This window comes from Chelonia mydas, chromosome 24 (genome assembly GCF_015237465.2).
Source record: "Chelonia mydas isolate rCheMyd1 chromosome 24, rCheMyd1.pri.v2, whole genome shotgun sequence".
In the NCBI taxonomy this organism is placed as follows: domain Eukaryota; kingdom Metazoa; phylum Chordata; order Testudines; family Cheloniidae; genus Chelonia; species Chelonia mydas.
This window is the reverse complement of record NC_051264.2, coordinates 11,025,853-11,039,854: the sequence shown is the minus strand read 5'-3', so window position 1 is coordinate 11,039,854 and position 14,002 is coordinate 11,025,853. Positions and strand designations below refer to the sequence as shown.

The window sequence follows — 14,002 nt, the reverse complement described above, 5'->3', positions numbered from 1 at the left end:
CAGCACTGCAGAGAGCCAAGAAAGTAGATTTAAAAACAAAAATCCACTAGCCAGACCCCTTCCGCCCACTTCCAGGGTTTCATTTCTGAAAACAGTTGGGCAGCTAACCCCCGGCCAAGCCAGGGGAAGGAGTAAAGGGGAACTGAAATCAAGCTAGCTCCACCTTTGATCCTGTAATAAGGGCTTCGTTCCTGGAGGCACGGTGACCCCCATCCCCTTGGGCACAGGGCCCTGTCTCATCCCACCCCACCTTCCATCCATGCGGCTCTCCTCACTGGCTAACCTGCCTCGCCCGCCCAGCCCACTTCATTACCCATCTTTCCCTGCATCACAGGCTGTGCTACCTACTACGGAGCAGCGAGAAAGAACATTTGGGTAAAAACAAGCCCTGGCTAATGTGCTGCTCTCTCCAAAGTGCGCCTGGCTTTAGCAAAGTATTCAGTTAGCCTCCACAAACTTCTTTTCCTCGCCTGCAGATTACAGTGATCTCAGCCCAAGAAGTCCTGGAATGCGATTCCTTCCGAGGACATGCTCAATTGAGACATAATGACATTGACTTGGTGTGCAGCAGATGTAGTAAGAAGAGCATGGAATGGATTTTATCACCACTATCAAGCTGCTTGTGAAATATGTTATAACTATACATATTGGTGACTTCTTTCTCTGAATGTCACTGTAATTGGCTGCGAAAGTCGCTAGATTTGTCACTGGTCACTTTGACACTTATTTTCTGGCTAGGGAAACCAAAAAGTCGCTAAATCTACTGACAAAGTAGCTAAATTGGCAACACTACGGGGCTGCGCTGCCTGCCTGACGCTCAGACCCTGCTGCCTGGCCGCCTGGCGCTTCAGGGCTGGGGCCGCTGCAGCCATGCCGCCCGGCCACCCAGCGCTCCGGGGCTGGCTGCCTGGCACACCGGGGTGCTCTAGGCTCCTGCAGGGTAGGGGGGGCAGAAGGGGATAGGGAGAGGGAGGGGAGGGGCCGAGGGCACAAGGGGAGGGGCCGAGGGCTAGCCTCCCCCAACAGGCGGGTCACAGGCCCCCCATGACCTGACGGGCCAGCCAGCTCCAGTTCAAAGCACCACTGCTCTTGAATGAAGGGTTTGTGTGTGTGGACTGGACTCAGATTAGGGGCAGCACTTGAGTTATAGCTCGAATTAACTCCGCACCACAGCCAAAACCTGAGACACTGAGCACAGCAGGTGGGAGGTTTGGTCAGTGTGCAGAGAGGAGACCCTGCCTCTACCAGCCCCAAACTGCAGGGCTTATCTTTCGAGAAAGCAGCTTCACGCATGGGCACATGAACCGGCTCAACAGGCAGCAGGCTCTGGCAGTGAAAACTGAGCTGATCACTCACAGGGGTCATTGGACCAGCTGTGCAAAAACTGCAGCCTTCCTGTTACGAGGTCAAAGTCTGCCCCGGCACAAGCAGGTGACTCCAGTGGGTTCTGGGGCTGGTTGTAGGTCTGGGCCCCTGTGGAGAACCCTCAGGCACATTCTGGGGAACAGGCTCCTCGGCTGAGCTCTTGCCAAGATCTCAGGTGGAATGGAAAAGCCAGACACCCCATCCCCAGCCCCTCCTGCAGAGCCTCCTCCCGCCCAGCCCCTCACTTTCACTTTCATTTTTATTCCGCCTCACACTCAGAAAGCTGCAGTTTGGGGAGATTCTGCCCCCCCTCATCTGATCCCAGCTCTCCCCCTTGGACTGGGAGGTGGGAAGGGCCCCAGGAAATCCTGTCACTTACTTTGCAGGCTCCAGGGAGGCAGCACCATCTGCAGCATATGCTCCCAGCCTTGCACCGTATGGGTTGCCAGACTCCAGGAAGGAAGTCCTGGAGGAGGAAAACCCCGCCTCTGTGCAGACAGACACACACACTCATGCCCCCTCACAGATATTTGAGTTATGTGAAGTCAAACAGGGCTCCTAAAGCAAGGGGATGGCTGCCAGCTGAGCTGGAGGAGACTGGGCTCAGTCATGTCATAGAATCATAGAATATCAGGGTTGGAAGGGGCCTCAGGAGGTCACCTAGTCCAACACCCTGCTCAAAGCAGGACCAATCCCCAACTAAATCATCCCAGCCAGGGCTTTGTCAAGCATGACCTTAAAAACCTCTAAGGAAGGAGATTCCACCACCTCCCTAGGTAACGCATTCCAGTGTTTCACCACCCTCCTAGTGAAAGAGTTTTTCCTAATATCCAACCTAAACCTCCCCCACTGCAACTTGAGACCATTACTCCTTGTTCTGTCATCTGCTACCACGGAGAACAGTCTAGATCCATCCTCTTTGGAACCCCCTTTCAGGTAGTTGAAAGCCGCTCTCAAATTCCCCCCTCACTCTTCTCTTCTGCAGACTAAATAATCCCAGTTCCCTCCTCTCCTCATAAGTCATGTGCTCCAGCCCCCTAATCATTTTCGTTGCCCTCCGCTGGACTCTTTCCAATTTTTCCACATCCTTGTATTGTGGGGCCCAAAACTGGACACAGTACTCCAGATGAGGCCTCACCAATGCCGAATAGAGGGGAATGATCACGTCCCTCAATCTGCTGGCAATGCCCCTACTTATACATCCCAAAATGCCATTGGCCTTCTTGGCAACAAGGGCACACTGTGGACTCATATCCAGCTTCTCATCCACTGTAACCCCCAGGTCCTTTTCTGCAGAACTGCTCTCTAGCCACTCAGTCCCTAGTCTGTAGCGGTGCATGGGATTCTTCCATCCTAAGTGCAGGACTCTGCACCTGTCTTTGTTGAACATCATCAGATTTCTTGTGGCCCAATCCTCTGATTTGTCTCGGTCCCTCTGTATCCTATCCCTACCCACTAGCGTATCTACCAATCCTCCCAGTTTAGTGTCATCTGCAAACTTGCTGAGGGTGCAGTCCATGCCATCCTCCAGATCATTAATGAAGATATTGAACAAAACCAGCCCCGGGACCGACCCTTCGGGCACTCCCCTTGATACCAGCTGCCAACTAGACATGGAGCCATTGATCACTACCCATTGAGCCCGATGATCTAGCCAGCTTTCTATCCACCTTATAGTCCATTCATCCAGCTCATACTTCTTTAACTTGCTGGCAAGAATACTGTGGTAGACTGTATCAAAAGCTTTGCTAAAGTCAAGGAATAACACATCCACTGCATTACCTAGGGAGGTGGTGGGATCTCCATCCTTAGAGGTTTTTAAGGTCAGGCTTGACTAAGCCCTGGCTGGGATGATTTAGTTGGGGATTGGTCCTGCTTTGAGCAGGGGGTTGGACTAGATGACCTCCTGAGGTCCCTTCCCACCCCGATATTCTATGATTCTATGATTCCCCTCATCCATAGAGCCAGTTATCTCATCATAGAAGGCAATCAGGTTGGTCAGGCATGACTTGCTCTTGGTGAATCCATGCTGACTGTTCCTGATCACTTTCCTCTCCTCTAAGTGCGTTCGCATCTTTAGGGTGAAAGGACAAAGTCAACCCACTAGGACTGGAAAGATCCCATTGTGACCATGGTGGGATAGAGGGGACAGCAACACCGCCTGGACACCACAGCCTGAACGACACAGTTCTCGCCACAGAACGAGGCAGCAGGGGCACCAACAAGGCAAGCTGCCCCGCTACACACACGCTACACCCCCGAGTAGGGTCATCCTCTTTGATCCTTTCAGGCTGCTAACACTGCCAGTCAAGGGAGCCAACTGCAGCCAGTCGCAGGGTGGTTTGGGTCAAGTGGGCCCACTAGGGACTGGACTGAGAACCACAAACTCATTGCACTCAGGACTTCTCAGAGACCCAGCGTACTGGCAGCCTTAAGAGAAGGAGAACAGGTATCAGAGGCTGCATTTATCAAACAGCCCAGGACCGCCATGTCCCCACTGCTAGCAGGGGATTCCTCAGTGCACTCTGGTCACTTTCTGCTGGCGTGGATGGAAATGCAAAGAAAACCTGCAGAATGGGGGCTTCCTCAGCCAGTGCAATTGACATAGCAGCGCTGCAGCCCTCCCACCCCACTGGTGTCCCCAGGGTGGGGGCAGGAAGGTGGTGGTCAGGGTATCCCAGGGGGGCTCTTGCAGCCAGGTCACAAGCTAGGAAATCTGGTAGTGCAGCTCTAATCTGTGCTGGGGGCCAAATGGGCTCCTGGCAGCATCAAGAGCACAGGCCATCTCTCCTCTATCCCTGAGCAGGGCTCAGCACCTACCCAGAGGTTCATTCTTCCCTGCCTCCCAGATACATGTAGGCACCTTGCATGAGATCTGCAAAAGCATTCAGCTCCAGATCCACAAAGGCATTTAGGCACCTAACTCCCATATATTTCTATGGGAGTTAGGAGCCTAAATACCTTCACAGATCTCGGCCTCAGGGTTGACCTAACTCTGCTCCCATGGAAATAGTAAAACTTCCATTGACTTCAACTGGAGCAGAGTAAAGCCAACACTGAGCACTTCTGAAAATCCCATCCCTTTGCGTAGTCCAACAGGACTTCTCTGGATACCCCAGTGGATTCAGGGGCAGGTGCCCAGATCCTCCTGTCGGCATTTTGGCCATAGCAAAGATTCTATGCCACCAGTATTTGCAATATTTCCTCACAAATCTTGTCTGTTTGGGGTTTGTTTTACTTATTGAACTAAGCAAAAAGAAGTGGGTTTGTGCCCTTTTTTGCTTTTTTCTGGTGCCTGAAGAAGACCCGTTGGGGTGAAGAGGGCAGCCTCTGTCTGGTGTTTACCATGGAAAGCCCAGAATTTCAAATCCGAGCTTCCCTGGTTTTGCTGGAGGACCCAGTAATGTGCGTTGGGAGCATTCATGGTAGGAGTGTTGAACCTTTAGGAATCTGCCAACTCTTCATGGGGTGTTTGAGTCTGTGCTCTGGGAAGCTGTGCTGAGACCCACAATGCAATGATCCAATAGCAGATGAAAGGAGTGCTGTGCAGGGATACGGCGTAGGTGTTTCCCTGCTAAACGATCTGCAGTGATTTGCACCGTTACAAGGGCGTATGGGGCAACAAACATATACATACAACTGAAGTACCTATGTAACCCACACACCTTCTGTGTGTGGTGTTCTGTCCCATCTAGTGGCACTGAGACCACTTAAAGAGAGATATAAAATGAGTCTGCTCTACAGCCTTAGCTAACAGCCAGATGGCTTTTAGCTCATGAGGTAGAGGCTCATGCACTAAGCTCCAGAGGTCCTTGGTTTTACACCTGCACCTGTATGCTTGTTGGCCCTATCCCTGGAGCCCTGTTGTGAGAATGTGGCAGCAGGCCAGAGGCCGGGCCCAGCTGTAATGACGCAGCGGCAGGGACATGGGCTGCACTGAGCCAAGTGATAATCGGGAAGTTCAGCTTCAGACATCAGAACTCCTGGGAGCCAGCCCTGCCCTTTGGAACATGCCCTGCAGTACTGGACAGCTGGGGCCGGGGAGGCAGAAATCCCGCAGCTGTGGTTAGCCCCAATTAGCCACAGGGCGTCACTGTTGCTCTGCATCCGAAAATGCAGCTCTCCTGCAGCAACTGGATGTATGTCCTGCCCCTTGCCCTCTCCTGCTGCTGTCTGGCTTGGGGGCCAGCTGTTGCAGGGCTGGATTCCAGCCCTTCTCCGATGGGTACTGCCAGCTGGCCATGACACCAGCCAGGCAAGGTGGCAGCCTGGTGTAACGAGCACAGGGGCGGTGCTGTGCGCCCCTGGTAACAGCCCAGCAGATTCCCCACCCGGCAGGCCTGAGCCTGTGCTTTGCCCACCTGGGGGGCCACAGCGTCATGCTGGAGAGGACCAGAGGGACCTTCGCTGTCAACCCAGCCTGGGCAGCGGGATGGCGGCAGGGCTCAGCAGCGGCTGTGCAATTCCCCGGCAGGGCCGAGCCAGGGCAGACTCAGCCCCGGGCCGGCTGCTGCTTCGGGTGCCCAGACAGCTCGTGTGACAGGTCAGCGCGGGGAGGCGGAGTCAGCCCGTCAGACGGGGGGCGGGGTCTCGGGGGGGGTGGGGCGCTTGTCGCGAGGCCCTGAGCTGGGAGGAGGAGCCAATGCGGGAGGGCCCAGCGAGGAGGGGGAGGGAGGGGGAGGAGCAGGTCACGTGGGGCGGGGCGACAGGGACGGCTCAGTTCTCAGATAGTTACGCGAGATTTAGTGGGATTCGGGGGCGGGCCCAGGCCTCTGTTTCCCCATTGGTTGGTGTCTGCCCCGCGTGGTTGCTAGGAGACAGGTGTAAACAGAGCGGAAAGCTGCCGGAGGCGGCATGGCAACGAACTACAAAGCGGGGCAGGTGAGAGCCGGGGGGCGGGCACCTCCCCTGGGACCCCCCACTGACCCCGCCCCCCCTGCGAGCCCCCGTGGGTCCCCACCGACCCCTGCCCCAACCCCCCGCGGGCCGCCACCGACCCCGGCCCCACCCCCCCCCGCGGGTCCCCACCGACTCCGACCCCACTCCCCCTGGGAGCCCCCGCGGGCCGCCACCGACCCCGACCTCACCCCCCCCCCCCGCGGGCCGCCACCGACCCCGGCTCCCCCCGCGGGTCCCCACCGACCCCGACCTCACCCCCCGCCCCCGCGGGCCGCCACCGACCCCGCCACCCCCCCGCGGGTCCCCACCGACCCCGACCCCACTCCCCCTGCGAGCCCCCACGGGCTGCCACCGACCCCGGCTCCCCCCCGACCCCGACCTCACCCCCCCACCCCCCGCGGGTCCTCACCGACCCCGGCCCCTCGCGGGCTCTCCCTGGCCCTACCCCCCACCCACCCATGGCCGGGAATTCGGAATCATGCTCACCCCCTTTATAGCATAGGAAACTGAGGCCCAGTGGGAAGCAACTTGTCCAAGGTCGCAGTGCAGGTGTGTCCAGGGTCCCTGGCTCCGAGCTAACGCGTGACTGGCTCCCACCCGGGGCTCCTTCCCCCAGGCCAGGCTGCCTGGCCACAGGGCTGTACTGGAAGCTCACGACCTTGGTGTTTCTGGGTTGCTTCACAGGGCCCAAGGGTGGCTCACATGCATCCCAAGCAGGAATAGGGTTTTGTGAGCCCTCCTCACCACCTGCCCCCTGCTCTTTAGAGCACAAGGGTGTCAGTGCAACAGGAGGGGCTGGAGAGACCTCTAGCAGGGGAGGAGGAGGTAGGTTTGGGGGATGAGCCATCCCAGGCTATTTAAGCATACCCTGAGTATCTGCAGTGGGCAGTGGAGCTCTCTGGCTCTGTTTAATGGCCTGCCCCCTCTCTCTTTTGCAGTATGAGGATGCCTTCACTGCACAAAATTTGCAAAACTGGACCCTGCCCAAGCTCTACAAGGAGGTAGGACTCCTCTGCCCTCACCCTGCATTGCCTCTGCTTCCCTTTCTTGGGGACGGGTTCCAGAGCTCTCTGCAGGCCTGGCTATGCTGCATCTGTACCTCACCTGTGCAGGAAGGGTGGCTGCACCATCTCACAACAGAGCCTGCGCCCCACTGGTCACCTCTGCTGTTCTTCCTGGCTGCTCCTCTAACATGAATTGGAACCCAATGGAGTGGTGTGGCAATAAGATAGTGTCAATGGAGCCAGAGTAATCTGGAGACAGACCCTGCCTCCCACTTGCCTCTGTGCTGGGATCAGACTAGAGTGGGCCAGGCAGCCAGTTTGGGGACCTATACGTTTGGATCACATGCAGCTGGGAAACCCTGTTTGCCCAGTGCTGACAGCCAGGCTGATGGACTCCCGCTGCCCTCCCAGGCACTCCCTCATAGACCAGCCCCAGAGTGGCTGTGTCCGTCCATTTCTGTTCTACCTATACATGGACACTTTAACCCCTGTTGTTTTCCTTCTGCCCTCAGCACCCCTCTGCCCGGGAAGGCTACACCCAATTTGTAGCCAATGACCGAGGACACCTGCTCCCTGCAGTGCCACGTTCAAAGGTGAGTGGGCTAGTTTGGCTCCTGTTTCCTAAGCAGTTTTCAGGGTTTGGAGTTGGGAGCCCTGCGAGTGGGCAAGTAACTATCTGCCTTGTCTCTGGTGCCCATCACCATCGTATCTAAGCCCTTCCAGGTACATCAGGCCTGCACTGTGAAGGCTAGAGGGAACTAAACTGAGCAGCAGTGCTCAAGCCCTGGGTGATCAGATGGTGACGACTCCTCTTCTTCATGTCCTGTTGTTGAATCACATTGAGTAGTTAACCCTGAAGGCCCCTGCCCATTAGCACTCAGTGCTGGTGCTGGCCCAGGGAGAGGTGTGATCACAAACAGATGGGGATGTGCCCATGAGCCCCCACCGCAGAAGCTGCTGCATTTTGCCCTTCCTGGCCGCGGTTTGAGGGAGTTCTGTGTGGGGAAGGTATTTTCTAATCATGAGCTGGGAAACCAGCTGGCTTTATACAGAGCCCATCTTTCCCGGGGCATCCAACCCACTGTGCAGAGCCCTCTCCTGGGAGCACTAGCTCTGCCTAGTAAGGTGAAAGCTCAGGCTGTGCCTCCCTGAGAGAGGGTGCAGCTAGCCAGTGCCAGTATTTAGTCACCCTAGGAAACTGGTGCGGAGGAGCTGGAGGCAGCAGCTGGATTCCTGGGTTGTTCCTGCCCCCCTCAGAACCAGAGCTAGGGAAGCTACAATTGTGCGTGAACCTGTTTGTTGCTGGCTCGGTTTTCCTCTGGGGGCAGGAAGCTTTGGGTAATGGGGTCTCACTGCCAGCTGGCTGGGTTCAGCCCCCTTCAAACATGACTGTAGCAGTCCTTTGATGCCAGTGCAGACAGGGCTGCTCTGTCTCACAAAGAAGTTCCCAGGGCTCTGCTGCCCAAGACCAAAGCCATCTCCCCCCTGCCTTGCAGGCTTCCCCCTGGGGAACATTTATGGGAACCTGGGAGATGCCACTGAAGATTCCCCCAGCCAAACTGAACCTGACCTCCCGCTCGGCTGCCGCAGCCTCGCGCCTCACCAACTGGATCCACAAGTCCACCGCACTGACCAGCGCCTGCAACGGCCTCCGCCCGCAGATCACTGGCAAGGTAGGGAGTCCTGGGTGCAGGGGCCGCACCTTCCTACAGGGAGCAGGCGGCACCAGGCACCTGTTTGCTGAGGTTTGGGTTGAACTCTTGCAGAGCAGAATTGTGGCGGCGGGGGAGCCGGCTTGTGGGCCTCAATGGGCACTAGGAAATTGCAAGTGTATATAACTGTTGATATTAATCTGTGCCTGCCCTGACTGACATGAGGGTGTCTGGGTCTCTGGGCTGGGCGAGTCATCAAATAGTAGCTGTGCCCCAAAATACCAAGGCCGGGGTTTATGAAGCCAGGTGGGTGTGTCCCGAGGGCAGATTTCAAGGACACTCTCCTAGCCTCTTCTCCATCGTTTCAGAGCGTATTTAATCTCCTGAACGTGGCAGCCTGTGCCGTGCTGGGGAGGGGCTGACTCAGCTGCATGGCGAAGGCACCTCGAAGGGCTGCCACCCCCAAATCTGCAACCCACACGCACAAATAAAACCCTAATCTCTGTACTTAGCACAGCAGAGGCTAATGCTGAGGGTCTGGTCTCATCTCATGATGGCCATGGGCTCTGGAAACTGACAGCCCCTCGTATTTGGGGAGCGGAACCTTCTCCTCCCGCCGGATTGGTCCCTTTCCCGTTGGGTAGGTGCTAGGGGGTTTTCTCCGCTGGCTTTTAGGGCTGCATCGGCCGGTGTGACGGGGCTGCTGGGTTCAGTATAGCATTGGTTGTGCACCCTGCCGTGGCAGCTTGGGGCGTGTGCCCATGCAGTCCTGCAGCTGTGCCAGCAGGGGGTGCTCACAAACCACAGCTGCCCAGAATGCAGAAATGCCCCTGCCCCAGCTGCTCCTGGTAGTGCTGAGTGGTATCTCTTTGCTTACCTGACAAACTCACTCTTGCACAGAAGCCCATGCCCCAAGCAGGTGGGGACCTCTGTCCACATTGCCCTCCCAAGGGAGGGGCTGGGAACCATAGACCTATGGGTGAAGGTAGGTCATGTTGGACATGCTGCCCAGGGCAGGAAGAAGGGGATCCTGGTAGGAGGTAGGCAGGTCAGACCTGACCAGTTCTCCCAGCAGCCAGAAGCCCTTCTTGAACTCATGGGATTCTGGCCAGTGCCCATCTCTAAAGGGTTAACTTTGCAGCACTGACAGTAAGGTCTCCAATGCCGCTGGGGTCAATGATGAGAGCAGATGGTCCCTGGCCGGTGCTTGAGCGGCACCAGCTCATCCTCAGGTGTCAGTGGAAACAGCCCGCTGCAGCAGCACTGCGGAAGGGAAGGAGTTACACCCAGCCTGGGGAGGGACCTACTAGGAACGTGGAGACCCAGGCAGGGAAAGAACTGCAGCAAACCCTCTCTCTGCATGGGGGCCCAGGTGCAGAGCCCAACTGGCAGTAAAGAGCTTGCCTATAGTGCCAGCTCTGCTCTTCACATCCCTCTCCCCCTCTGGCTTCGCATGCTCTTCCCTGGCACTGATGGCCTCTGTGCAGTACCCCAGCAGGGTTCAAACCACCATTGTGCCTCTTCCTCCCCAAACAGCCCCGAAAGCCTGAATCACACACACAGACCACAAAGGAGCTTTCCAATAAGAACAGCCGGACATCTGGCAGAGGCTCCCAGGGCCCCAGGTCCTCAGCCAAAATGCCCCCTGAAGAGGAGGCTTATCGCAAAGGATCCACCACCCCCAAGGTCCCACTGTCACGCCAGCCTGGCTGCATGGACGTTCGAATCAAAGGAACTACCTCCCAAGAGATCTCAAGTTCACACCAGCCAGGCTCAAAGGAGGCTTGGCATAGAGGAAGTGTGTCAGCTGAAGTCCCATTGTCACGCCAGCCTGGCTGCATGGATGTTCGAATCAAAGAGATCTCTTCACCCAAAGTCCCAGCTTCCAACCGACCTCCTTCAAGGGAGGCTAATCCCAGGCGAGCCATCTCTGCCGAAGTCCCAGCTGGAAGTCGACCTGGGTCAATGGAGGCTAAAGCCAAAGGAGTCAGCTCGCCTGAGCTTGTGGCTTCATGTTGTTCTGGGTCAATGGAGGCCAATCCCAGGGGAGCCATCTCACCTGAGGCCTTGGCATCAGGCCGCCCTGGTTCAAAGGCTAGCGAAGCAGCTGAGACCCAGAAGAGGATGTCAAGGAGGGTAGCGGAGGGGAACGGGAGCCTGTCGCCCAAGATGGAAGGGTCAGCGAGACCCCAGTCCTGCCCTGAAGAAAGATTTGAGCAAACATTCAACTGAAGGTCAAAGCAAATTCTATGTCCGAGACACGAACGCTAATGAGACCAAGGACAAACATCTTGCTCAGCATTTCAAGCCTTCTGGCCCTTTACTTTCTTCAGTTCTAGTCACCTCCATCCCCAGGCTGGTGGTGTTTCCTTTCCCTCCATCTAGCTGTAAATCTCAACTTTTAATCTTGTTTGTGAGCTAGTTTCTTTGCGAGTAGGAGCTTCCCCCCAGCTAAGAGTGAGCCCAACTGACCCAGCAGTGACACAATCGACTTCCCAGCCTGTTGAGCCCCAAGGTTGGGGCTCTCAGACCAAGACGCTGCCTCACAAGGACATTCACCCATATGCACAAATCGCTTTTCAACCTGAGCGTGGGAACAAAACCAGCCAGGGCTGATGCCCAGGTTGGCAAGAGGGTGATTGGTTCTGAAGGAGCCCAAGTGATGCTGATGATTCGACAGTACCATGTGGCCAGCGTGTGTGTTCATTGTAATCAACACAAAAATAAAACTAAAAAAACTAAAAAAATTCTCCCCTCAGTTTTCATTTACCAGCATTAGCATCAGTGGCGGGCCATGGGCTAGCACTCACCGTCCACTCCCACAAGCATTAGCACCCAGGGCCACGGGCCGGCGCACAGCCTCCACTGCCCCAAACGTTAGCACCCAGGGCCACTCACCCTCCACTGCCACCCATCCACTATGGCTCCTGACAGCATGCTCAATGCTGCACCATCAGACCATGCTAGAACACGGTATGCTGGGCCTCTTGCTCTCCACAGGTCCCATCTTTGTTCTAATTGCAGGGGGGGCTGCAATCTTCTCCATTTCAGGCTGATTAGGTGCAGCCCTGGGGCTCCTGGTGAGATGCCCTTGCAGCCTTCAGCCACAAGCGGCCTCACCAAGTGTGAGGTGTTGAGTGCTTTCCTGCAGGGCTGGCTCTTCTACTAGCACAGCTAAGAGCTTCACTCACCCCTGGAACAACATCCAATGTGGGGCAGTCTAGAGTCATGGAAAAAAAACGCAAAGCCAGTCCCCAGGGGGGCTCAGTGATGTTCTGACTCTGTCCCAAGGGAATAGAGGCTGCAGTCCCTCAGTATTGCACCACCTGTAGCCTCACCTTTTCAGCCTGGCTCTTCTCTGCCTAGCATGGGGGAGGGGGAGCCAGGCCTAACGCACTCAGCGCTGGCAGAAGAATCATCCTTTGTGAAGCCTGCGGGGGGTGCTTTCACTGCACTGTAGGGCCCCTGTGCTTGTCTAAAATGCAGTGATGAGTGGCAGGCTGGGGTGGGGGGGCTAACAGGGGCTAGGAAACCCAACACCTTTCAGCAGCTGGTCTGAACCCAGCCCAGGATTGGCGTGAGAGGGGATGCAATGCACAGAACAGCTATCAGATTGTGGGAGCAGGGGGCATTCTGCTCTTCCTAACGGGCATCATCGAGCTCCCTAACAGCAGCCCCAGAGAGGCCACAGCTTGAACGGAGATGGAGGCTGGGTGGAGCTCTCCAGGGCAAGACCTGTGGCCAAGGGAAGCTGGCCCTGCAGCACCTTTATTAGCATCAATTTTCATTACAGAAAAATAATTTAAGAAGAATCAGGCTGGAGGACAACATGCCTCAGCTGTAAAATGCATCACCTGGCCAAGGCCTTCAGTGCACCCGATCCTGACTGGCCACCACCTAGAGCTAGGCTATGGCACTCACACTCCCAGCCTCTCAGCTAGACAATGCCACCACCAGGGTCCAGCATTAGGCTCCTCCATACTCATCCTGCCATCTGCCCTCGCGCTCCGACTCACCTCCCTTTGCTAGTCCCAGCCTGAAGAACAGTTTGATCAGCAGCAGCTGAGGAGCATGAGTGGGCAAGGGCGCACAGGACTGGATCCTCCCAAACCCACCCTGGCATGCCTCCCATCAAATAAAAGCCACACCCCACTCCTGCCCAGTGCCTCCTAGCGAGCCCAGAACAATCGCCAGGAATTTAACCAGTCGGCCAGTGACATCCACCCCACTCTCTTAGGGTGGGACGCAAGCCCAGGGTCAGATTTTACAAGGCAGGTTTCAAATGGATAGAAAAATTGTAGGCAACGCACCAGAAAGGGCATGATGAAAGCATGGCTGCCCCAATTTCTGCAACTGTAAAACCAGTGCCTGCCTCTGCTGCTTCTCCCCCAGAGTTACCAGGGTCCTGGGCTGCCCTGATTCCCCAGAACTCGGAGCATGTCTTCTCAGCTCCCTGTCTGCATTGAAGCCAACTTGGTACCAGGAGCGTTTGTGAGAGGTAATTAGGCATGGCAAAGTCCAAACATAACAGTTGGCATATGCCAAATCTCTTGATTTCAAATCAAGAGGACTCCAATTAAAAGTCATTTCAGCAACTGCAACATGAAATTGGTTTAAGGGCTGAAATACAATTTTCACTCTGAGAGAAGGTAACTCCTGCTGAGCTGCCATCAGTGGATGGCTGCAGAATACAGCTACAAAGGACGTGGGATTGAGTTTGTGTCCATCGTCCCCACACACACGCTTTCTGATGGGGAGGGGAGGGCTAGAGCTCTTTTTTTTTTAAAAAAAAGATATTTGATTTTTGAATTTGGAGATTCAGGTCTTCTCTGGGCTTGGAGACCTCTGTGGTGAATGAGGAACCAGTGAGGCTGACATCGCAGGAGCCAGAAGTGAAAGCTGAACACCTGGCAGGAGGAAGGGTTTGTTCAGACTGTTACACTCCTGTGTTTGCTTTTGCTGTTTTATGTTTTGCAATTTTGTAATTGTAAACTGGGAATCATCACGCAGGTGTTTCTAGTAGGATCCCACCGGGACTGGTTCTCCGCCCTATGCTATTTAACATTTGTTTCAATAAACATG

At 55.8% G+C, this 14,002-nt stretch overlaps 2 protein-coding genes across 7 annotated transcripts in view; one reads left to right on the top strand and one right to left on the bottom strand.

The window, feature by feature from the left end:
* LOC102929653 (NACHT, LRR and PYD domains-containing protein 3) overlaps positions 1-5,818 on the bottom strand; it is a 35,223-nt gene extending 29,405 nt beyond the window's left edge. Inside the window, exon 1 of one of the 3 annotated variants that reach the window (XM_043535076.1) lies at positions 5,727-5,818. In XM_043535076.1, coding sequence (XP_043391011.1) covers positions 5,727-5,746 — 20 coding nt within the window. In that variant the 5' untranslated portion in view covers positions 5,747-5,818. Of the gene's footprint in view, positions 1-1,744; positions 1,852-5,726 lie in introns of those variants that run through there. The other 2 variants (XM_037883015.2, XM_037883016.2) reach the window with 2 other exon arrangements.
* CFAP126 (cilia and flagella associated protein 126) lies at positions 5,770-14,002 on the top strand. Of its 4 annotated transcripts, XR_006287306.1 has the most exons (6): positions 6,109-6,246; positions 7,203-7,265; positions 7,781-7,861; positions 8,765-8,941; positions 13,313-13,418; positions 13,737-13,990. XR_006287306.1 is itself a non-coding variant. In XM_037883435.2 (5 exons), exons 4-5 carry the CDS (start codon positions 8,786-8,788, stop codon positions 11,150-11,152), a joined length of 852 nt encoding a protein of 283 aa, XP_037739363.1. In that variant the 5' UTR covers positions 5,770-5,908; positions 7,203-7,265; positions 7,781-7,861; positions 8,765-8,785; the 3' UTR covers positions 11,153-11,667. The 4 variants fall into 4 exon arrangements, 3 of the variants coding, with proteins under 3 accessions (XP_037739363.1, XP_043391013.1, XP_037739362.1); XM_037883435.2 differs by lacking the exons at positions 6,109-6,246; positions 13,313-13,418; positions 13,737-13,990 and adding exons at positions 5,770-5,908; positions 10,457-11,667; XM_043535078.1 differs by having other exon boundaries at positions 13,313-14,002.

Excerpts from the sequence above, each read along its gene's own strand:
- CFAP126 (XM_037883434.2), top strand. The coding sequence starts at position 6,220 with ATGGCAACGAACTACAAAGCGGGGCAG. Across the intron at positions 6,247-7,202 it reads CGAACTACAAAGCGGGGCAG|TATGAGGATGCCTTCACTGC; the intron begins GTGAGAGCCGGG and ends TCTCTTTTGCAG. Across the intron at positions 8,942-10,456 it reads GCCCGCAGATCACTGGCAAG|CCCCGAAAGCCTGAATCACA; the intron begins GTAGGGAGTCCT and ends CTCCCCAAACAG.